The 25,338-nt window shown below is 43.0% G+C and overlaps 2 protein-coding genes across 10 annotated transcripts in view; both read right to left on the reverse strand.

Annotated features, from left to right (window-relative positions):
• RGPD4 (RANBP2 like and GRIP domain containing 4) overlaps window positions 1-16,279 on the reverse strand; it is a 55,162-nt gene extending 38,883 nt beyond the window's left edge. The window contains exons 1-9 of the mRNA XM_077814122.1: window positions 16,042-16,279; window positions 10,461-10,528; window positions 9,804-9,915; window positions 8,183-8,335; window positions 5,523-5,753; window positions 4,931-5,076; window positions 1,993-2,185; window positions 1,170-1,260; window positions 17-226 (exon numbers count right to left, since the gene is read on the reverse strand). Of these exons, the coding sequence (XP_077670248.1) occupies window positions 17-226; window positions 1,170-1,260; window positions 1,993-2,185; window positions 4,931-5,076; window positions 5,523-5,753; window positions 8,183-8,335; window positions 9,804-9,915; window positions 10,461-10,528; window positions 16,042-16,113 (1,276 nt within the window). The 5' untranslated portion in view covers window positions 16,114-16,279. The remainder of the gene's footprint in view (window positions 1-16; window positions 227-1,169; window positions 1,261-1,992; window positions 2,186-4,930; window positions 5,077-5,522; window positions 5,754-8,182; window positions 8,336-9,803; window positions 9,916-10,460; window positions 10,529-16,041) is intronic.
• A 4,487-nt stretch (window positions 16,280-20,766) lies between these two features.
• Window positions 20,767-25,338, reverse strand: part of LIMS1 (LIM zinc finger domain containing 1) — a 139,075-nt gene continuing 134,503 nt past the window's right edge. For all 9 annotated transcript variants that reach the window (XM_077814155.1, XM_077814165.1, XM_077814174.1 and 6 more), the window contains one exon: window positions 20,767-21,954. In XM_077814155.1, coding sequence (XP_077670281.1) covers window positions 21,840-21,954 — 115 coding nt within the window. In that variant the 3' untranslated portion in view covers window positions 20,767-21,839. The remainder of the gene's footprint in view (window positions 21,955-25,338) is intronic.

Consider the following 25,338-nt stretch of genomic DNA (forward strand, 5'->3'; position numbering starts at 1 on the left):
AAGTGATGCTTCTTACCAATATCATATCTGGCTAGATCCACATGGTTTGGTCCCTGTATACAGACACTTCTGATATTATCAGTGCTAATGAAAGTTCTCTCTCTAGGAGCTCCATTCTCAAAGAGTGCATCACATAAAGTAGATTGCCCACTTTCATTTGCAAAAGACTCCACAATCTCTTTATAGAAGTCTTGCTTGCCATGGCTTAAGTTTAGCAGCATGTGACCTGCAAAGCAAAACATATTCACGCAGAATTATTTTAAATATGAGTAGTGCAGTGAATTAAGATTGTTTAGTAGCAAGCATGTCTCATCAGGTCATTAATCCAACATGTCAAAGATTAAAGATTATGGGTGAAATCCAGGCCCCAATGAAGTTCATGGAAAAACTCCAGACATCAACTGGGCCAGGATTTTACCCCACATGTTTTCAAGTCTTTTTCATGCCACCCTTTGTGAGGCAGTCAGACCAAAGAATTCTTAAATTCAATCATCTAAACACGAAGATATGGAAGTCTTTGTAGTACTAGTATAACAAATAGGAAAGCCAGGATTCTTGGTATTCCGGGGACCCTGGAATTACCTTCAATATGAATAGCCATGGCTTAAGTAGAATGGTCCCTTGCAGAGCAAGGAAATTTCTGAAAAGCACCTCATCCTGAAGTCCTTTAACCACAATGCATTCCCACAGCACAGTCCCTAGCCTAGAATTTACATTTTAGGTTAATGACAAAGAAAAAGGTGGCTCAGAAACAATGGATGGTGTGATGGGGAAGAAAGACATGGTAATAACAGGAGCAGGGCATAACCGTTAGTGTCTGTAGGGGCTATGGCAGAAACGATTTTAAGGAGACTGAGGTAGCGACTTCAAAAGTTTTATATCTATTCAAAAATGTGAAAGTTTTTGTATTTTAAGAATGTTGAAACAGTTCAAAAATGAGTGCAGTGCACTGCTAAGTTAAGAGGAAGATATGGGAACTTAAGTGTGTCATGATCAGACTCACTTTTTATACAAACCTACTTGAAGCTTTGAACATTTTTCATGAATTTAAACAGCAAAATGTTTATGTATAAATTTCAAATCACTAAAAAATCCATTTCTTGTATATACCATTTGGAAAAGAACATATTAGTTTTGTTTTAAACAGTTGCAATTAATATTCTTGTTACCAGACTGGCTCTGTCGATCACAGGCTAACATTTCCAGTATATCTTGTCCAGCTTGATCTGCCTTTATTAGTTTTGTCTTTGGTCTAGGGACCTGGTGGGAATTACATGAGAGTCAGGAACCAAGAAGTTACTGCTTCAAAAGTTAAACTCCCCTCTAGCTTTTTGTTAGTAAAATAGAAAATCCAAAATTTATGTTTATTGAACATGAAGGAAGTTTAATATCATCATGGCAAGCTACTATTTTTCAGTTACCAGACACCTCCTTCCGGCCCCCCCAAAAGTTCTTCTTAATTAGCATTTATGTATGTATTTTTGCTAGACATCTCTGGGAAGTGTAAATTAATAGCAAAATTAAGCTGGCATGAATACAGACTATTCCCAGATTACAGGGGCCAAGGTGGAAGGAGATATTTTGATTTAATAAAGTGAAGGATTGAGGCCCAAATTCTCTGCTGTGTCCACAACACGCTGGGTGTGGGGCACACATAAAAGGATCTGTGCCTCCTCAATGCTGGGGCCAATTTTACACTGGCAGGTACATGGTGTAGTTGTGTGGTCTCAGAGCAAAAGGTGATACATCTGAGGTGATAAAAATGCTAACCAGTTAGAGCCTGATTACTTCTGATGAGAGCAAGAGACAACACATGCACTCACCTACCCCAGATTTTCTACAACAAACTGAAAGGTGGTAAAATATTCTTTAACAGCTGTAAGACATGTACTTAGAAAGTGCTGCTCATCTGAGAAGAACTACAGTTCAAAATAAAATAAAAATGAGTTCTATATCAACTAATGCATAATACAAAAACTGAAAACAGCTTACTTGAAAAGCTATAAGGTAACACAAAGCTGCCAGTTCAGATACAGCTCTCCATTGCTTCTCACTGTGCTGGGCCATTTTCAACAAGAGAGTTCCAGCATACAAGTAAAAGTGACCTCTCATTTCCAGGAATGTAACAGACAGCTCATCATTCCCATTCACATATGGTTTCACAGACTGAAGAGCATGATCAAAACTATAGTACAAACAAAAAGTAATTAAAACTAGACAATTTGTATACTAGTGGTTTCAGACTTATTGTTTTGTCAGTAATTATTTAACTAGTAGGTTTGCATGATAGTGAATCAAATGGCTTGATGCACCAGAATCTCAAGTGTTCAAAGCTCTGAAATTTTTTTTTTTAACAACTACTCCCATGAGTGAATCTTTTGCTTGGATATCTTGTCCCCCAACTCTTAAAACCACTTTTTTTTAGCAAGGACACCCCCCCATCCCTTGAGTCAGTTCTCCCACTGGCATCGCCTCAAAAATAAAAAGGAATTCTTTGAGACATGACTGTACCTCATAAGCTGGTGCTGAGATGGGGAGAGAAGAGTGAATCATTTGGGGCAAAATTAAGAATGAAACAAACAGTAAGTGGTGGTAAAAGGGACATGCAGAAGGTGATTGGAACTAAGTGAGCATATGATCTGATTTAACCAAAGCCAGGAAAAATCTGATTAGACTTTTAAATGTAGGAGGAGGTTCTGCAGGAACTTGAGTAGCAGCTACAGTCTGGTACCTGAAGCACATATTGCACAAACTCCATTCCCGGGAGGTTTCCCAAATGCTAATTAGGGCAAAACATTCTTTAAGTGATCCAACAAGATCATAGCCCATCTTGGAAAGGTTTCAGATGTATTCATTCAAGCCCCATGGGATAAGAAGGCAGAAAAAAACAAAACCCCAACAAACCAAACGGGTCTACAGTTAATACTGCCAAGAAATACTATTAGATGAGAGGCTATGTAGTAACAGATAGTATCACAGCAGCAAAAAGCACAGGACACTATGTATTTCTCAGCTGGCCGCCCATTCAACTGCTAACCAACCCAAACCTGTTTTGCTTCAGAAAGTTAGAGGAGATAAAGCAGTCCAAATGATATGGCCTACCCCTTGTCAAGCAATATTTTCCAATCTTACAGTCTGTGTGTCCTAGCAGGCACTAAGTAATCAACTACACACTTGTCTTAAAGTCACTTCCCTTAATTTTTTTTTTTTTTTATATAAACTACTGTACAGGTAATAAAGAAGCTAAGGAAAAAGATGACTGAGTATGGGCACACACAGTTCTCACCCAAGGAGAAATACTTGACTATTCACAAGTTACATAAGCCCAATTTTTTTCCAAAAAAGTCTCCGGCTAGAGTGTCCTTACCCATTTACTGAATAATTACAGATAAAAATTTGCGGGGTTGGAGTTAAATTTTTCAGATGCCTGAGCCAAAAGCATGAGACATTTCAGACCAAAGGGAAAATTTGTTCGAGAAGTCTAGTTAACAGATCACAGGAGTTTGGAAGGAAAGTGTCATCTCAACGCTGATTGCAATTTTGCTACTGGGATACTGTATGAGTTGAGACGTTCAAATACTTCACTGTGTGAATATTTGTAAGTGCAATTTAGTTCAAAAGAACTTTTACACCAAACACTGAGACAAGACTGTATGCAAGCTGATAAGTGCTTCTTTTCTTGTCTTTTTTGATGATGAAATCTCCTCTTATGCTTAGGGCCCTACCAAATTCAGGGTTCACTTTGGTCAATTTCACAGCCACAGGGTCTTAATTGGTCAATTTCATGATTTCAGATGTAAACATCTGAAATTTCATGGTGTTGTAACTGTGGGGGTTCCGATCCAAGAGAGGACTGGTGGAGGGTGGGGGCCAAGCCAAGTTGCAGGGGGGTTGCAGGATTACCATATTCACTTCTGTGCTGCCTTCAGAGCCCAGCTCTGAAGGTAGCAGCTGCGGAGTTTCCTGAAGCTGGAGGAGGCTCCTGGAGGTGGAGGTAGGTCCAATCTTCGCAGTGCTGCTGGGAGTGTCCCAATCAGGGGCTCCTAGCTGCTAGTCAGGGCCAGTGGTGGATTAACGCATGGGCCCATGGGGCATGTGCCCAGTAGCCCCGGACAATATGAAAAATGGGTGCCCCAGCCCTGGCAGGAGCCACAGGGTGTGGAGGGGCGGCCTGGGCAGGAGGTGCAGAGGCTGGAGCTGTGGGGGATGGCAGTCTCGAGCCCCGGCAGGACTGGGGAGGGATGGGGGAGGGAGGGGAACAGCAGCCCAGAGCCGCAGCAGGAGCCCAGCAAGAGCCATTGGGGCTGCTGCAGCGCAGAATCTAACTCTGGGGCTGCTGCAGCGCAGAAGTGAGGGTGGGTACAACCTCTTCAGTTCTGCCTGTGGAGGTGGGTCTGATCTCCCTCTGATAACAGCCGTGCAGGGGAAGGACAAGTCCTGGCTGATTTCAGGGAGATCAGATTTCACGGGGAAGGGCCTATTTCACGGTCTGTGACACGTTTTTCCATGGCCATGAAATTGGTAGGCCCTACCTATGTTGCTTGAGCAATATTAAGACACACTTTGGTTACTGTACAGTCATGAAGTATTCTCTCTTACTAGAAAAGAGACAAGCCAGGGACCATATATAAGCTTATGGGAAAAATATTGCTCTGGGTCTTCAAGCCTAGACTAAAGTGAAGAGATAGGCATCAGTTCCAGCCCAGCAGTCAGCAGACTGAAGACAGATGCACAGCACCAGTCAGAATAGCATAGGACAGAAGTACCAGCCTCAGCGATTACTATGGAGTTTTTTTTAAAGTCAGTCATTTCCCTCAACCACCTGTACACTGAAAAAAAGGTCTGTTTGATGCTCCATAGCACAGAATGACACCTCTTCATAAGAGATTACCCAAAGTCTTTTACAGTAGGAATGTGATGAAGACAGTACCTTGCAAGTGATTCTCTGCTTTCTTGAACATCTCTAGTAGAAAGTGTCATCACCACAAGGTTGGAGTAGGCCAGCAGCAGATCTCTGTTGGTGTTTCTCCAATTACTTTTTTCAGACTCTGAGTCCTGTGCAGATTCCAAATATTCCTACAAAAGATTTACCAGAGACATAATTTAGTCACCTTTCTTGGGGGTGGTAATAGTACCACCCCTAGAGCACATTTGTTACATTCACAGAATATTCCAGTTTGCAAGGTGGGATCTTAACATCCAGTTCTCCCACATATTTTCCAGCAACAAAGCCTCTCCACCAAAGATTGAAGTGCTACGCCAACTCTGTTCAAGAGACACACCAAACAGTCTTAGGGATATTACATTTGATCTTAATGTAATAAAGCAAGGAGAGTAAACTGAAATTCCTTTTGTTTTGGTGGACTTTAGTTTAAAAAAAAAAAAAAGAGAACTCTTCCATAGGCCCCGTGTTGTCCCCTAGTCCCCCACTACTTGTAGGATAGATACTAGTTCCACAAAAGAACCAGCCTAATATAGAAAACAAGAGATTTTCCCACAACCACAGTATGGATTTAACAAACCTTAAGTGTCTGTACAACACACGAACACCACTGCAAGCTTGATCGCATAGTAATCTTCTTTTCTGCCTCTCGACAGTGAGCCACAGCATCCTTCAATCTTTTATTTGAACGGTAGAGCTCTACTAGCCTGATATTTACATAGACATCATCTGGTCTTGCATAGAGTTCTGACTGTATCAGATCAAAAAGCTGATTCCATCCATCTTCACCTTTACAATCCAATAACTGTTCCTATTAAAAACAAAGGCAGTGCTTTTTTAGCATCTCATTTTCCATTTAAATTTTTTTTTAAATCACTGACCACATGACAGGATAGTTTCCTTTATCATTCCCTACTCTTAGCTACCTGATTATGCATAGACCGAGTGGTTGAGAGTATGTCAGGTTTTAAGACATTTATATATGAAATGAGAGTTTGTATAATTTGCTAAGACTTAATAGCATTATTTGAGATTTTTTTAAAACTATTTTTTAAATATTCCTTTATTGAAGTAAGTGCACAAGGAGTCTCAGAGAACCCTGTCAGATCTAATAGGATTTTGGTTTTACAGAATATTATTTTCATTATATTCCTATTCTATACCATTGTATCTAGTCAAGGATTCATTTTTGTTAAAGCAGAGTTAACTTTTAAAAAAGACAGACGATTTGAACTACATTATTGCTGGCATACATTAAAAAACTAATGCATTCATACACAAGTCAGACCACAGATGCTTAGTTACCTGAAAAGATCAAACTTCATTACTCCCATTCATAAGAATGGGAGTGAAGATACAGACCCCATGATGGGAAGAAAAATGCAGCAACAAAAAGTTATTTAAAAAGCAAATATTTATCCAAGTGTTTATTCAAGAGTACAGAAAGTAGGCAACTAGCCAAATGCCATCAAAAAAGCTGCTACATTTCTGCACACTAATCCCTCAGATAGGAAAAGCTACACAAGAAAGTGTCTGTGATGGACTTCTGACATTTAAGTGAAAACAATATTTTTATAGATCTATAATCAATACAGAGTTAGGGATTCTAACAAATTGAGATGTCCACAACTGTTCCCAGAAAACACAAAAACAAATAAGCAAAGTGAGAGAGTTGCTGAGGTTGAGCCTGGTACTTGCTAGGTAGTCAGCCATAAAACCAGATCAAAAAATATATCACTATACAAAGAAACCAGTAACAGTTTAAAGGTCTGCTACTTTGCTACTTGTCAGAACTAGAAGTGCTGTCATGGACCAGGAAGTTCTCCCTACATCAAGTTCTGAAGGAACTCAAATATGAAGTTTCAGAACTAAGTATGGTATGTAACCTATCATTTAAATCAACTTCTGTACCAGACGACTGGAAAATAGCTAATATGATGCCTATTTTTAAAAAAGGCTCCAGAGGCGATCCCAACAATTACAGGCTAATAAGCCTAAATTCAATACCAGGCAAACAAACTATAGTGAAGAACAGAATTATCAGACACATAAGTGTACATGATATGTTGGGGAAGAGTCAACACGGCTTTTATAAAGAGAAATCATGCCTCACCAATCTATTAGAATTCTTTGAGGGGTTCAACATACATATGGATAAAAGCGATCCGGTGGATATAGTGTACTTAAAAACTTTCAGAAAGCCTTTGACAAGGTTCTTCACCAAAGGCTCTTAAGCAAGGTAAGCAGTCATGGGATGAGGGAAGGTCCGCTCATGAATCAGTAACTAGTTAGAAGATAGGAAACGAAGGGTAGGAATAAAAAGTCCGTTTTCAGAATAGACCAGTGGTTCCCAAACTGGGGTTTTCAGAATGTTACAGGAGGTGCGCCAGAAAAATTTCACTAATGGCACCCAGAGGACCCTGGGCATTGGAGGCAGCAGGTGGGACCCGGTTGCAGGGCAGACAGCCCGAGCCCCAGGGAGAGTGAGGCAGGGCAGTTGGGGCTGGCAGCCAGAGCCCTGCCCCCGTGAGCAGGGGAGCCGGCCGCCCAAACCTCAGCGCTCCGCTCGGGACCTGCAGTCCGAATTCAGTGGAGCTCAGTTGACCGGGGCGGTCAACGGGGTCCAGCAGCAGGAACCCAATGGAGTGCGGAGGAAATTTAAACTTAAATCCCTGGAAATATTCATTTTTAGGAGGGGGCTCACAAGATTTCACAATTTAGCGAAAGGGCTTTGCGGGCTGTTAAAGTTTGGGAACCACTGGAATAGAGGTAAATAGTGGTGTCCGCCAGGCGTCTGTACTGCAACCAGTGCTGTTTAACATTCATAAATGAACTGGAAAAAGTGGTAAAGTGAGGTGGCAAAATTTGCAGACGATACAAAATTACTCAATATACTTAAATCCAGAGCGGACTGCGAAGAGTTACAAAGGGATCTCACTAAACTGGGTGACTAGGCAACAAAATGGCAGATGAAATTCAATGTTGATACATGTAAAGTAATACATATTGGAAAATATAACCCCAACTGTCCATACAAAATGATGGGATCTAAGTTAGCTGTTACCATTCGAGAAAGATCTTGGAGTCATTGCAGGTAGTTTTGAAAACATCCGCTCAACATGCGGCAGCAGTCAGAAAAGCTAACAGTATGTTAGGAATCAGCAGCAAAGCGATAGCTTAAAATAACTGCATGCATGTTAGAACTTTGTAATTATAGCACACCTCAAAATTTCAGTTTACCTTCAGTCTGTAAACAGCAGGGCTTCCAGGGAAGAGTTTAGAAGCTCTCTCAACCCAGTATTTTGTTCTTCCATCTGTAACATCATTGTCACACAATAATTCCGCAATCTTCAGTACAAGATCTTTTTGTGTTGGGTTCAACTCCACTGAACGCTAATATTTCATCACCACCACAAAAAAACCAAACAGCTGTTATTTTTGTAGTTAGTATGAATTATGAAGAATTTCAGCATATAACTAGATAAACAGAACAAAAAACTACTCGGAAACACTCATCAGTACGTACTTTTACAGTTTTAAGTGTGCAACGAAAGCAGCTTCAAAAATCTGTTATAGTACTACACTTCACAAGATGTATTGGACATGTTTTTAATAAGCTTATTTTTCGAAAAGTTATTAGGTGAAGAAACACATACTGGTAGTTTTACACCTTTATATGCTTATGGAATAAGTCAGATCAATGAGTTTTGGTCCTGATTCTGTAACGCAGTACTGTAATGCAGTTTACTAGCAATTGGAATACACACCATAAAGTTATAGGGATCCCTGTTAGGAAATCCCAGGACAATCTTATTTTGCCTTATTTTGAAAAGTATTCTACCAGCCTAAACTCCCTATTAATCAATTTTCAGTGTGGGAAGAAGTTAATGGTCAGGTTTCTTAAAGATCAGCTCTAGGACTGATACAGTACACAGTTACTTCTGTTTGAATTTTCTTTACACTTATCTTAGATATTGCATCAATAGTGAATTTCCTCTATTTCTTTCCATGTTTTTAATTTGTGCATTTGACAGTACTGACCATAGTCAATTTTGTTTTCCCACAGCTAGCAGGTTAGTTTCCTTCTTTGGTTTTGTTGGTCTTTAACACAGCACCAGGGAAGAGAATACACATTTTGAGAGTGAGAAAGAGGAAAATATAACAAGAATCACAAAAAGCTGTCACACAAACTCAGTGCTGCAAGAAAATGAGCTAAAAGTCTTATTACAATTCATTAAAGGGTTAGGTATTTTTATGAATATACAGTTACGTTAGATAGGATAAAGTTCATAAGGACTAAATCCTCATGCTTTAGAACATAAGCCAGTCAATCACCCAAGATTAGAAGTAAAAATTCCCCCATAGGCATGTTATTTCTTAACTGTTCATTTGAGGGAGGGTAAGGGGAGACAAAGTGGGTATTCACCCATGAAAGCTTATGCTCCAATATGTCTGTTAGTCTATAAGGTGCCACAGGACACTCTGCTGCTTTTACAGATCCAGACTAACAGGGCTACCCCTCTGATACTTGGTAAGGGGAGAGTTATACCGGTCCCTGAAGCAACAGCCATTGTCCAGATCCAGATCAATCACTGGTATGATTCGTGACTATTTTTACAATGCACGTTAGGTGAACTAATGTAAGACCCAAACCTGCTTTTCTACAGATATGCCAGAATGTTTTCCAATTAGTAGAAGATTTTTTTCCCCAGAGTTAACTTAACATGTGCGGAGGTCCACGGGTTATAAAACTGAGGCTTTCTAGTAACTTAAGCTAGGAAAGAGAAATAAGTGACACTAAACCCTTCTGGGATTCGTCCATAATTCAAGAATCACCTGATTTCATCATTTTACTTCTTACCTTATAGCAACCCACAGCTTTTTCTATGTTATCTTCAGCTTCATAGAGCTGGCCCAGAAATTTGTGTGCCTTGGGATCTCTCTCTTGTACATTAAGGTAAGTAGATATGTATCTGTAAGAAAGCAGTTACCATATCCCTATGTAAGGAATAATTCTGAAACAAAACCTGAAACAGACAGTTAAACAACGTAAATAGTTCACTGGTGCTCTGGACTCTGAGGGTGAAGAGCAAGCAGTGTGTTTAGTTCCAGGTATCTGTTCTGGGGCCTCAAAAAAAATTAACCAACATTATTCTGATATGAGCCATCATTACCTGTTTGCCAGAAAATGTGTGTGTCTAATAAGGGAGACTTGTGATAGCGAATCACTTAGAAACAGTAACTTACGGAAACTAAAATATAAAGTTCTGCTATGCTGTTTGAATGACAGCTGTCTAAATAAAGAACACTTTTCAGTCCCTCATTTCCAATTTTCCTTCAGGTTTCCCCATTAGTGATTCAATGGATTTGTATCAAATAAGTGCTATCAGCACTGTCTGAAAATAACATTTTGATCATTCAGTATTAGGCATCAGAAATTGCTTTGTAACAATACCAGTATCCATTTAATTTCTATAGCAGTAAAGCTCTTTGGAAGACAGAACAACATATACTTTACCTTTTAGCAAGTTCATACTCTTTCGCTTCATAATAGAGTTTAGCAAAAAAGAATCCTTTCATTGATTTCTGGAGGGGAAAAACATTAATGATAAATAAGCTTAAAATATTTAATGTCTATATTTTTGACCCAAAATGGTTTAGACAAAGTTCCCAGTTAACATATACTATATTAAGTGATTAAACTTCAGACACATCAGTTATCAACCCTAGTCCAGTTTTTCATTTTGGTCTGTAATATTCTCCCCCATAACATCTTTGTAGAGAAAGACCTAATACCATACTGATGGTGTACATTTGGGAAATTACGGCTACCCAGTGAACCAGAGAAATTCATTGCTTGGTTGTAATAGGAGCACTTCTGACAGGCAGCTAACAAAAACAGTGAATGGGAGACAAGATGGGGTAATTTTGGTCACAATACAACACGCTTACTGCTGGAAAAGCTTGTTACACATCCATCCACCAGTAGGGAGATGATTAATTTCTTAAATTATACACTGCAACAAGTCTGTCATCAAACACTGATATTTAACTAGGACACAGGAATCCCATAGTATTCCCAAACTACACTACTCTTGATTACTCCCTGATAGTTCTCCCCGAAGGGAAAATTTCTGCTTGTGTCACAAAGATATAGTTGTGGCCTGATATTAATACAGATGTTCTGCAAGGGAAGGGAGAAGCAGCCAAAAGTACTTTCTCTCCATTCTACCACCCACTGTATCTCTAACAGTAGAAGATCATCCTTGTGCCTCAAGAAAAGTACTTGTGGCACCTTAGAGACTAACCAATTTATTTGAGCATAAGCTTTCGGGAGCTACAGTTCACTTCATCGGATGCATAAAGTGGAAAATACAGTGAGGATGTTTTTATACACAGACCATGAAAAAAAGTGAGGATGTTTTTATACACACAGACCATGAAAAAAATGGGTGTTTATCACTACAAAAGGTTTTCTCTCCCTCCACCCCACTCTCCTGCTGGTAATAGCATATCTAAAGTGATCACTCTCCTTACAATGTGTATGATAATCAAGGTGGGCCATTTCCAGCACAAATCCAGGGTTTAACAAGAACATCTGAGGAACAGTGGGGGGGGAGAGGGGGGAGGAATAAACAAGGGGAAGTAACCTATTTCCCCTTGTTTATTCCCCCCCTTCCTCAGACATTCTTGTTACACACAAACTTTAACAAGAATGTTTGTGTTTTTTGGAGGGGGGTGAGAACCTGGATTTGTGCAGGAAATGGCCCACCTTGATTATCATGCACGAAGTGAGCTGTAGCTCACGAAAGCTCATGCTCAAATAAATTGGTTAGTCTCTAAGGTGCCACAAGTACTCCTTTTCTTTTTGCGAATACAGACTAACACGGCTGTTACTCTGAAACCTGTCATTATGTAGAGAGTTGTCACTTTGGATGGGCTATTACCAGCAGGAGAGTGAGTTTGTGTGTGGGGGAGTGGCGGGTGAGAAAACCTGGATTTGTGCTGGAAATGGCCCAACTTGATGATCACTTTAGATAAGCTATTACCAGCAGGACAGTGGGGTGGGAGGAGGTATTGTTTCATGATCTCTGTGTATATATAAAGTCTGCTGCAGTTTCCACGGTATGCATCCAATGAAGTGAGCCGTAGCTCACGAAAGCTCATGCTCAAATAAATTGGTTAGTCTCTAAGGTGCCACAAGTACTCCTTTTCTTTTCACTTTAGATAAGCTATTACCAGCAGGAGAGTGGGGTGGGGGGAGAGAAAACCTTTTGCAGTGATAAACACTCATTTTTTCATGGTCTGTGTGTATAAAAAGATCCTCACTGTATTTTCCACTTTATGCATCCGATGAAGTGAGCTGTAGCTCCCGAAAGCTTATGCTCAAATAAACTGGTTAGTCTCTAAGGTGCCACAAGTACTCCTTTTCTTTTTGCGAATACAGACTAACACGGCTGTTACTCTGAAACTTGTGCCTCAGTTGCTCCTGTACAGAACTGCTGGAGCAGGAACATGAGTGAAACTGACTAACTCCTGTCATGGCTGCTGTGGAGCAGAGAAACAGGCACTTCTTGAGAAAAGAAAGAAGAAAACGGAGATGAAGAGTAACAAAAAGGAGGGGAGACGAGAAAACGCAGTGAGGCTGTATCTTTTTATTTAATGGCAGAGCATCAGGTTGTGACTATCGAGATCCTTTCTCCCTGGACCAACAGAGGTGACATACACATGCAGATACTACAAACTCAGGCATGAAGGGGAAGGAAGGAACACTTTATTTATTTATTTCTCTAGCAACTCATTCTGGTTAAGTGGAAGACCAACACTGACAGGATAATGAAAAATCCAACTCCAGATCTTCTAGGTGAGAGCGAGTATCACTTCAAAACAGAGTTGTTGGTGAATGAACAAGATTAAAAGGTAAAATGGAAGTCTCTGAAAAGTCTCAAAGAAAAAAGGTAAAATCAGAAGAGGTGAAAGATGCAGAGAACCAAGGAGGAAATAAAGGACACCAGTGAAAGCATTCCAAAAAGAAGTGGGTAAAGAATCACAAAATAAATGAACTGCTAATTAAACACTAAGTTTTGATTTTTGTATTTTTTGCTACAAACTTAATTTCACTTGAAACTGTAGCAAAAAGAAACAAAGCAAACATGCAACCCTTTTTATCTGTATGACGCTGTAGGAGAATGGTTCAGAACATACAGCCAGAAGCAGCTGATGGAGCCAAAGTCACAGTGAAAATCCACGATAGATCCCAATCTCTGTTTAAAAGGATATTTAGTGCAAACGTTTATCCCCTCTTTGGAATTTGGGACTTAAAGACAAAATAAATCCCAAGGCAAACTTGTTTGACTGTAAACTTCTTGGAGCACAGACCAAAAAATCTCTGCGCTCAAACGATAAAGTGCCCACAGAGTATGGAAACAACTGATAATTGCTCGTTTTTCCCTCAACAATTAATTCAGCCAACAGTAATTTCTACTCCTCTATCAAGGAAGACAGAAGTACAAATAAACATTTTAGATATAATGAAGTTTTGGACTTTTACATGCAAATTGGGTCCAGCCATCAGCTACTGGCAAGCCTCTAACATGGCACCAACTGGAAAGGGCCAAGTACTTCTCCTTCCTACTCCTTTCAAAAACATATCCATCAATGCTAACAAAACCAAGCTAAGATCCTATCATATTTCTACTGGAAGTCCACTTAACTTATTTCTGAAATACTGGCATCAGCTCAGGAATCTTTACATTTTCTCAAATGTTTTAATAGCACCTGTTCATAAAAGGATTGTATTGTGTATCCCTTCCCATATTCACAATTGGGAAACATCCCTGTGTCAGCTACAGCAATTACTTATTAGAGAGTGCGACACTAGAAAGATTCAATGTATTTTTAGTTTTCTTTAATGCAATTTAGGACCTGGAAACAAAGAGAGCCAAAAATCACATGACCAACCAGATCTCTGCAAGCCACCAGCAAATGCTCTGAGGAACACTGGTGGTCCACAAACCACAGGTCCAGAACCACTGTATTAACTGCAAATGAAGACAACCCAAATAATTATCTATAAAGCATGTAGGGACAAGGTATTACTGGACACAGAGTGCTTCTCTGGAAAGTGGATGAACTATTGAGGCAAAATTAAGAATGGTAAGAATTTCTTGGTTTGTTTGTATCATTAAGTTCTCAACCACAGTTTAAAAAAAAAGAAAAAAGAAAAAAATACAACCTTAATCACATTTAAGATCCAGGACAAACATAAAATGACCCATTACATTCTAAGCAATTCCAATCCCTCAACTTTCTCAAATCACTCACTAGATATTAAATTTCTCTGTTTCAGCACAAAGATTATTTATTTTTGAACAAAAGCATGCATTTTAATTTTTTTACCCTTTAATAAGACATGTTTAGTTTTTAATCTTCTCCATAAATACTATATTATTGGACAAATGTGTTTGATAAGTTTGAAATGGTCTGGTGAGCCACATTTCTTTACAATTTCAAGGGACAGTTCATTTCGGTCCCTTCTTAATTTTACAATACAGGACAAAGGAAGAATGAGAAGTACCTATTTTCCATTGTTTACTTTGTGTACTTACTATACAATCAGCTACACCATTACCCATGTAAAGTCAGCATTCCCTGTTTGTGTGGGTCTTTCGCACAGTGAACAGGAGCAAACATTAAAAAAAGTGTGATGTAACAACAAATATCTGTTAGGTGTAACTTTTAAATTGAATAATTTGTTGACATGGTCTCTGTTGTAAAAGGCATCTGAATCCTATGACTTCCACAATCAACAAAATCTCTGCATGCGTATTTCAATGAGATAGTAACAATACTGTGTGCACAAAGCCTGCCTAAAAAGATTATACATTAAACACACTGATGTGCCTACAAAGCAGTACATAACACTGTTAAATTTCCTGCCACTACAATATAGAGCATTTACTAATAGGACTAAAACTACAGAATAAGTGTTAACAGTCAGGTTTTAAGCATTAGATTGATCTCTGGCTTTTCAGAATTAAATGCCTATGTTAAACTATATCTGTGTGACCACTGGTGATCTGGAGAGCATCTTCTGGGGTCTGCAGAGAGATAACTGGTGACGCAGAACTAGCTTTGATTTTCATTTCTAAAGTGCATTACCAGATAAGAATGTAATGCATTTTCAGCTAATTCCATGTAAACAATTGTGATCGTTGCAATGGGGTTGTTACAAGCCCATGAACAAGCAGGGAGCTAGGTCAGCCACTTTTTATTAAAATGTGATCCACGTTTTGTGAAAAAAGTTTGAGCCCATGAATTACCGCCCTACAGATTAATAACTTTGAAAGCTAAATTGCACGGTTTTTTTTTAGAGCAATACCAGTGTTTCAGACAAATCAAATCTGCAGCATCGCATTAGCGACTTAAATCCTTTCCTTAGCAGAAGCAGCAGGGCGAGCTTCCCCGCACGATCCCATCGCTCTCCCTCAACTCAACCGCGGACGGACGGACGAAGGGCTGAAGGAAAAGCGCCCACAGCCAAGAAGATGGCTCAGACCCGTCTCGGTTAGACTCCGGGGACCCGGCTGCTACACTCTCCTCCCAGCCTTGGCTACAGCCCCAGCCCCACCCCCACCCCCAGGGCAGGGGCCCGGCCTTGCAACCGGCCCACAGAGCGGGGGGCCCCGCCCACACCGAAATGAGGCCAGGCCAACGACGTTGAACGCCGGGCTCCTGTCAGACACGGGCCCGGGACTCGCTGACCCTCCCGCCTCCCTGACGCGGGCGGGGGCCCACCCCGTGGGGCCCCGCCGGTGCCGGATCGGGGCAGCCGCCCTCCCCCAGCCGCCCCTCGCGGGCGCCAAGTCCCTTCACCCCACCGCCACCGGGCGCCAGCGGCAGCCCGCGCCCCGCGGCGACCCCGGCACCCGCTCCCCGCCGACTGACTCGCCCCACTCCCCGGCCCTCGCTCGTGGGGAACAAGCCGCCGCCGCCGCCGCGGCCCCGCAGTCACCCGGGCGGGGACCGACTGACCCCCCCCCCGCCGCGGGCTCGGCTCCGCTAGCGGAGCTCGCCGGGGACACCGGCGGGCCGCTCACCTCTTTGGGGGAGGGGGCCGCGGCCTGCACGGAGGCGATGTACCGCTCCACCTCGGCCTTGCTGCGCCTCATGGTCGTGGCGCGCGCAGAGCCGCCCGCCCGCTCGCTGAGCGAAACACGAAACGCCGCCGCGAGCCCCCCAGCTCACCAGCCGCACTCGCGCTGCGCCCACAGGCGTGAGAGTGGGGAGGGGGACGCTCGCGTGCGTAACGCGGCGCGCTACGTCTGTGTGCGTCGTCACCGCTTGCGGAAGCAGAAATGACGTATATCGGCTGGGCTGGGCCGCCCCTCTCCTGTCCTGAACCTGGCCCTGCCCCTTCTCCTCTCTCCGCGCTCGCGGCGGCGCGTTCCTTGGCCAGTCACAGTCCCCGGGAGCCAATCGCAGCGAGCGTTTGGGGTGGTAGGCGGCGGGGGAAGAGGGTGCGCGTGCCCGGAACCCACGTGTACAGCTGCCAACCGCGCTTGCTGCTGGACAGTGTCAGGGATAACGGGGGGGAGGGGAAGGCCAAGGCCTGTCACCTCTGGCTGGCCTGGTAATAGTGTAAACCGGGGAGGGGGGTCGGGCTGGTGCGAAGAGGAGGGCGATCAGTTGTTGTCCGTGGCCACTGGCGGCAGGAGGAGACGTGAAGGGGACTCAATCTGCAGCCAGGGAGGTTTAGGTTAGATCTGAAGATAAAACTTTTTTTAACTTTGAGGGAAGTTGAATTGTGCAACAGGCGTGGGAGGGCGGTCCTGGAGTCCCTGCCGGGGTGTGCCGGGGTGTGTGACCACGTTGGACAAGCACCTGTCAGGGGTGGCCTAGGGTAACTCAGTCCTGCCTCAGCGTTAAGGGGCTGGACTTGTGTCCCCTAAAGCCAGTGGTGAGCTGGAGCCGGTTCGCACCAACCGGTTGTTAAATTTAGAAGCCCTTTTAGAGCCGGTTGTCCCTCAGGGGACCTGCCGGGGGCGACAACCGGTTCTAAAAGGGCTTCTAAATTTAACAGCCGGCCAAAAGTGGCGTCTTAGGTGCTGACTCCATGGGTGCTCCAGCTCTGGAGCACCCAAGGGGAAAATTTGGTGGGTGCAGAGCACCCACCGGCAGCTCCCCGCCCCACCCCCGGCCCCAGCTCACCTCCGCTCCGCCTCCTCCCCTGAACGCGCCGCCCCGCTCTGCTTCTCTGCCCCCACACCCCCAGGTTTCCCGTGAATCAGCTGTTCACGCAGGAAACCTGGGAGGGCTGAGAAGCAGGCAGCGGCTTCGCACTCAGGCCCAGGAAGGTGGAGGTGGAGCAGAGGTGAGCTGGGGCGGGGGGGGGGGGGGGGGGGCGCGACGAGGGCCACCCGCACTGCAGGAGGTAACCCAGGGAGAGGGAGGGGAACTGCTCCCCGCCCAGCTCTCCTCCGCCTCTCTGGGCCTGAGCGCGAAGCTGCCGCCTGCTTCTTAGCCCTTCCAGGCTTCCCGCGTGAACAGCTGTTTCGCGGGAAGTCGGGGGAGGGGGCGAAGCAGAGCGGGGCGGCGCATTCAGGGGAGGAGGCAGAGCGGAGGTGAGCTGAGGCCAGGCGGGGAGCTGCCAGTGGTGCACCCACCAAATTTTCCCCGTGGGTGCTTCAACCCCGGAGCACCCAGGGAGTCGGTGCCTAAGGCGCCACTTTTGATGTGATCTCCCCCCGCTCCCCCCCAACTACACTCCCCCACCCCTAGGAGCCAGAGGGACCTGCTGGTGCTGGATGCTTCCTGGGAGCCGCCACAGGTAAACGCTGCTGGGACTCCTCACCCCCCAGCAGGTCCCTCTGGCTCTTAGGGGCGGGGCGCGGTGGGCACCCACTGCGGTGGCCCACAAGAGCCTCCTGCCCGGTTCTGGGGGCAGTCAGGGGACGGGGTGGATCGGGCAGGGGGTCCGGGGGGGGGAGGCGTCAAGGAACGAGGCGGGTTGGATGGGGCAGGAGTCTCCGGGGGTGGGGGCGGTCTACGACCCCCTCGTGGGGTGAGGAGGGAACCAGTTGTTAAGATTTTGGCAGCTCATCACTGCCTAAAGCCCTGCATTTCTATGATACAAAAGGGATGATGAGAGGCTGGTAGGACTCATGGGAACTCTGTGTCACAGGACCGTGTTTCGTGCATGAGATCAGTATGCCCCGTAGAGATTTATTTCTGTGACATCATTTGTTTTCAACTGTGGCCATCTTCATCTTCAGTTAATATTCTTCTGAGATTCGAATTTATACATCATAGGATTAATCCTCAGACCAAGCCTATGATTGACTACCTGGAGCCATTATGATGTATTTATCATGAGTCCAAGCTACTTCTATAACTGTATACGCGTTTCCTTCAGCTCTCTCTCTGTACAGCACCCCGACCAGCAAAATTATCCAGGAAGAAATAGGAGTCCATTTCCTTCTTCCTTAAAGCCAGTATTAATACATGATCCCATAAGACAATGGTTCTCAATCAGGGATATATGTCTTCCTAGGGTACACAGGGTCTTCCAGCTGGTACATCAACTCATCTGGATATTTTCCTAGTTTTACAACAGGCTACATAAAAAGCACTAGCAAAGTCAGTACAAACACATTTCATGGTAAAATGAGAAAGTAAGCAATTTTTCAGTAATATTGTGCTGTGACACATTTGTATTTTTATGTCTGTAAGAAAGTACTTTTCAAGTGAGGTGAAACTTGTGGGTACAGAAGACAAATCTGACTCCTGAAAGCGGTACAGTAGTCTGGAAAGGTTGAAAGCCACTGCTGTAAGAGACCCTAGGAGCATATGTCAGATCAAATAATAATCAAAATTTGGGGTGGGGGGGATACAACCTACCATCTATATGTAAAGCAGGTGAATTGTCTGGTGGATGGTAACTGGGAATATGAAAATAAGCCTCCTTTAGGAACTTGTTTAGATGTTTCAGATGGAGCCCTGTTTGTTCCTGGTCCTCGAAATAGGATGAGGAACGACAGTTGATGTGGAATTGGTTGTAGTGCTCTGAAGTACATGATTACCACATTCAGGGCCATGAAAAATTCGTCATGGACTGTGAAATCTGTATAGTAGAGGGTAAAATCGTACAAAAGACCAGATTTCACGGGGGAGACAAACATTTCTCAAATTGAGCGTCCTTACCCAAAAGGGATTTGCATGGGGGTCACAGGATTATTTTAGGTGGGGTCACGGTATTGCCACCCTTACTTCTGTGCTGCCTTCAGAACTGGGTGGCCAGAGAATGGCGGCTGTTAGCCGAGCGTCCAGCTCTGAAGGCAGCGCCCCGCCAGCAGCAGCACAGAAGTACGGATGGCATGGTATGGTATTGCCACCCTTACTTCAGTGCTGCTGCCTTCAGAACTGGGCAGCCGGAGAGTGGTGGCTGCTGACTGAGGGCCCAGCTCTGCAGGCAGCAGCCCAGAAGTAAGGGTGGCAATACCCTACCATGCCATCCTCTTAGAGCCTCTTACTCCACCTTTTCATGTTCTCTGTATGTATGTATGTATCTTCTTACTATATGTTCCATTCTATGCATCTGATGAAGTGGGCTGTAGCCCATGAAAGCTTATGGTCAAATAAATGTTAGTCTCTAAGGTGCCACAAGTACTACTGGTTTTTTAGGACTAAATGGGAGGTCAGGATATGCCACTGACTTTGTACATATATTATAACATTTACACAGTACCTTTACCACACAGTGATATCCTCAGTGATGCCCAGGTCTTTTTCCTGAGTTGTTACAGTTAACTTAGAACTCAATAAGTGTATGGATTTAACTTACTTTTCAATGTCTATTGCCTTGCATTTGTCATCAGTGAATTTCATATGGGATCATGCTAGCCATTCACTAGCTTTGTTTGGGCCCTCTGAAGTTCCTTGGTCTTTTCTAGTTTTGATTATAATTTGTAAGGAAGATAAATGTATTCTGCATAATTGTTAAATGTCAAACGTGACCTGTGTGCTAATGTGAAAATGTGTGGTGACTGACTGTGTTGGATGGGGGTTGGGTGACATTCAGGTGTAAATTTCAAAACTAGGCTATTTTAAATTATTTTGGCTAAGAAAAGTTAGCAAGTATTTTATTTGGAACATTTCCTAGACGATTCAACTATCCACTAAACGGTATCTGAAATTTAAAAGCTAAATTAATTTATTAAAGTGGGAAATAGAGGGACTGTAGTTCTGCTTTAAGGGAAAAGTACAGTACGGGAAATACAGCCTTAACTATGGAGTCAGTTCGGTGTGTAGCACTAGTAAGGCAAAGAGAACATATACAGGGTCTCTCACCTCCACAACCAAACATTCCTTTAAGAAAAAGTCAGACAAGTTATATTCTATAACCTTTATTAATCACACTGGGAAGCTTAGCATTTAAACCAACTAAGGGATATTTTTTCTTGAAGATATGAAATGAGACTTTAGTTGGTAGAGTATAATCCTATACAATCTGTTTAGATTGCTATAGTAAAGGAAAAAAAGGTTTATTAATTTTGTTAAACAAGTTTGCCAAACTACTGCACCTTTATAGAGGAAGGGAAAAAACCCTAGATTCTTTATGATTACAAATGAATAGCATAAGACTTAGAAGTATGTTATAGGGAATTCTGATCAGTTTGGACCCAGTTCTTCAAGACTGACACAAAAGTTGAAGGTGCTCAGCACCTTCCAGGATAGACTGTTTATACAGACACTCACTGGTGTAAAAGTAACATTCAGAGATGAGCGAGAATTATTTCATGTACTATTAAAAAAAATTAATTGAGTCTAGAAGCAAAATAATGTATTTTTTAAAATTCAGGTGTTCTCAAATTCGAAAAAACAAAACGAACAAACTTCATACATTCTATAGAGCTGAAGTAGTTAAAGCATATTATCTCTTATAATACCTGGTATACGTTTTCTGCATAAAAATACAAAATAAAAATAAAACTGTATATATATTTAATGCATCAGTGTTTTTGAATACTGTTGTAAAAGATACAGAAGAATAAGGCACAAAATGTAAGTAAAATACAAAAACACTCATGAATGTTACTGGATTATTTTGAACGGAACATAGCAAAATTCAGGTAGCTCTGAATATGCATATTTCTTGCAACAGGAATAAGTTTTCTATATTTTCATTACAACTTTTAAGTCTGATATACAAAGATTAATTATGTAAGATTTATCTATTAAAGGCACTACACTTTTGCAGTGGTTGCACTTAGAAGTTTGACTTTCTTCAGATACATTTAAAATAAGGCTTCATAATGACTACATGGATCTGAATCTAAAAACAAATAGTTCCATAAAAAGTGATGCTACAGTCACTTCATGGCTTACAAATGTGCTTAATTCTATGCACAAGTATTACCATTAACTTCAACGGCACTATTTGTGTACAGAAAGCTAGGCTCATCTGTTAAGTCACTGCAGGATATGCACAAGCAGATCTTATGTCTGCACAGAATCCCACTGAAATCTGGGTAGAAGGCAGATCCAACTGCAGTACCAGAGACGTAAGAGTTTAACATGAATTTGTATCCGCAATTTACTATGCAAGTACAATCTACATATCAACAAATATGTATAAATGTAAATGTCAAATACAGAATTGAAGATATATTTTGTTTTTGCTAGTTATGAGGTTTATATAAAATGTAGAGGGTTTTTAGATGCATTTTTGCGGGCGATAAGAGGAAAGTACTTTAGTATGAAGGTAGTCATGCATCAAGGAAACTCATTTTCTTTGCGTACGTATTGCTGATTGCAAGCCTCAAAGAAAAATAAAATAAAAGTCAAGTAATATCTGTAATTTTTTCTCATTTTTGCACAGGAGGATTAGAAGGAGGCTTTACTTCCTCCCTAAAGTTTCAGCTAGTTTCTTCAGTCTTTTTTTCAACTCCAGAGGAAACTTCTCATAACATTTCTTGCAGACAGGCTTCATATCAAATTCAACAAATTTGTTCCTACAAATGATAAAAAAGGAAAAATATCTTTTGTGAAAGAGATTTCAAAGAGTACTTGTAGCATGTCATATTGACATAGTACAGGCAGCAAAATAATGCTTTTTCAGTATTTTTGCTCAATATATATATGGAGTTAAGATTATAAATGACATAGCAAGACAACAAATATAGATGTATACTTGAATCTATTTTTTTATGTTACATACAATTATACTTGTTATTAGCACTGCCCAGCTTTGTCACTGGGTGCCAACTTTCAAGAGGGGAAACCCAAATTCAGGAGAGACTTTTGATATGTGTTTATTTATTTTTTAGCCCTGGCAGGTTAAGTACAAGTGAATTTGCTAAAGGTGACAGATTTGAGTTTTGAAAAATTGAGATGGCCAATCCTTGCACATATAATCAATATTTATGTGAAAGAGACCTGAAAGTAAATAGCTGAAGTGAAAGAAACAGCTGTACAGGAAAACAAATAGAGAACTTTTGGCTACTGAGGAAAATTGTTTTATGCAATACTGTGTGTTGTGCAACCACTGAATTGTAAACCTAACAGTAAAGATACACGCTATATTTTCAGAAGTCTGTGGACACCCAGCCTTATGGACCTACAGATATCTGATGTGGGTATAGGCAAGAACTGTTAGGCAGAAGATGCTATGAATTTCCATACTGAATCAGAACAGTGGCCATATATAAGTATCCTGTCTCTGACAGTTGCGAGTACTAGCTGCTGCAGAGGAAAACGGAAGAATTCCTGCAGAAGGCAGTTATGAGCCAGTTTGCCCATGAGACAGGAAGTGCCACTATATCAACAAAACAATAAAACTAACTGCTATCAAATGCACAATAAACAAACTGGAAAAACAGAAAAATAAAATGCTATTTAATTTCTTTCAATTGTAGTAATCTCTCGAGTTACTTAAAACAATACATACTAAATTTTCAGCTGGAAAAGTAATTTTCAAGTTGACTGTGTCTGATATTTTAACAAGTCTTTTCAATACTTAAACAGTAAAACTCTTCTGTTTATCAATACATATTGGACATGATTTTCTGATCTCCCATGGGATTCCAGGAGCTGTTAATTTCAATGTCACTTTGCAGCAATATGATGGATTGTAACAGGAGACTCAGTCCAACGTGAATTATAAACTTTATTTTAAAAAATCAAAAACCTTCTCATTATAGAGAACTTCTGGAGAACTCCAAAAAACAAAATATAAACTCTGTATGAACTGTGAGAAACAAGTCAATTACTATTCAGAGGGCATCTTGACAGAGTTAGCAAAAACCAGTTACCACCTTTTTGTAACAGTTGTTCTTCGAGGTGTGTTGCTCATGTCCATTCCATTGTAGGTGTGCACGCACACACGTGCGCAGCCATCGTAAACTTTTGCCTTAGCGGGTACCCACAGGGCCGGCTATGGCACCCTCATGGTACAGTATATCAGGTGCCGCTGGCCCTGAGCCCTCTCGGTTCCTTCTTGCCGAAAACTCTGAAAGAGGAGCAGGAGGCGGGTAATAGAATGGACATGAGCAACACATCTCGAAGAACAACAGTTACAAAACGATGGATAATCGTTTTTTCTTTATCGAGTGCTTGTTCATGTTGATTCCATTGTAGGAGACTTACAAGCAGAATCCCAGGAGCTGGGCTTGAAGTTCAGAGTCTTGCAGATTGTGGTACTGCCGAAACTAGCATCAGCCTGAGCCTGCTGGATCAGCGCATAGTGCAAGGCAAAAGCGTGGATGTACAACCAGATGCGGCATGGCAAATTTCTTGGATCAGCACCTGATTGAGGAAGGCCGCCGCCAAGGTCTGTGCTCTAGCGAAGTGGGCCGTCACAATTGGTGGTGGGGGCATCTTCGCCAGCTCACAGCAGTAGCAGATACAAGCCATGATCCGGGACGAGATCCTCTGGGTGGATACTGCACAACCCTTCACTTGGTCCGTGACAGCAACAAACAGCTGCGGAGACTTATGGATTAGCTTCATTCTCTCTATGTAGAAGGCCAGAGCTCCCCTAACGTCCAAGGTGTGCAGCCTGCATTCCTCATCCCTCGCATGAGGCTTCGGGCAAAGGACTGGAAGATATATGTCCTGACTCGCGTGGAACTGGGAGTCGACCTTGGGCAGAAAGGCCAGGTGTAGACGCAGATGGACCTTGTCCTTATAGAAGATCGTATATGGCAGTGGTTCTCAAACTTTTGTATTGGTGGCCCCTTTCACATAGCAAGTCTCTGAGTGCGACCCCCCCCTTATAAATTAAAAACACATTGTTATGTATTTAACACCATTATAAATGCTGGAGGAAAAGTGGGGTTTGGGTTGGAGGCTGACAGCTCACGACCCCTCAGGTAATAACCTCATGACCCCCTGAGGGGTCCCGACCCCTAGTTTGAGAACCCCTGGTATATGGGGACTCGGACGTGAGTGCCATGATCTCAGACACCCTACAGGCTGAAGTTATAGTGACCAACAAGGAGACATTCCAGGATAACAGCAGAAGGAAGCAGGAAGCCAGGGGCTCAAAGGCAGGCACTGTGAGCCTGGAAAGCACAAGGTTCGGGTCCCAAGAAGGGACCGGGTCGCGGACATGCGGGTAAAGGCAATCCAGACCTTTCAGAAACCGTGCTGTCATGGGATGTGCGAAGACCAACCTGCCTTGAAATGGAGGGTGGAAAGTTGAAATAGCCACCAGGTGCACCTTGATCGAGGACAGCGACAGGTTCTGGAGCTTTAGGTGTAGTAAATAGTCCAGGACATCCTGCAGGATATGGCAATCTGTGGCCCAACACAGGAACCGCTTCCATTTTGATACATAGGTAGTCGTAGTGGGGGGCTTCCTGCTGCCCAGCAAGACCTGATGGACACTGGCAGAACACGGCCGCTCCTCCCTGCAGAAACCAGGCCGTTGGGTGCAGTGCCGCCAGGTTTGGGTGCAGCAGACTGCCATGGTTCTGGGACAGTAGGTCCGGCCGAAGAGGCAGCTGTAATTGGGTGGCTGCCGAAAGGCTCAGGAACATGGCAAACCAGTGCTGCCGAGGTCACGCCGAGGCTATGAGGATGACTGAAGCTTTGTCTCACTTCACCTTGAGCAGGACCTTGTGGATCAGTGGCACCGGCAGGAAGGTGTACATGAGTGCTCCCGACCATGGGATCAGGAAGGCGTCTCACAGGGAGCCCCTGTCCCTGCTATGCAGAGAACAGAACATGTGGCACTTCCTATTCTGTCTGGACATGAACAGGTCCACCTGGGGAGTCCCCACCTTCAGAAGACTAGGCTGTCCACCTCTGAGTAGAATGACCATTCGTGGTGAGACAAGAAGGTCCTGCTGAGGCGATCCACCAGGATGTTCTTGGTACTGGGCAGGTGGGTGGCC

This window comes from Eretmochelys imbricata, chromosome 1 (assembly GCF_965152235.1).
Source record: "Eretmochelys imbricata isolate rEreImb1 chromosome 1, rEreImb1.hap1, whole genome shotgun sequence".
Lineage (NCBI taxonomy): Eukaryota > Metazoa > Chordata > Testudines > Cheloniidae > Eretmochelys > Eretmochelys imbricata.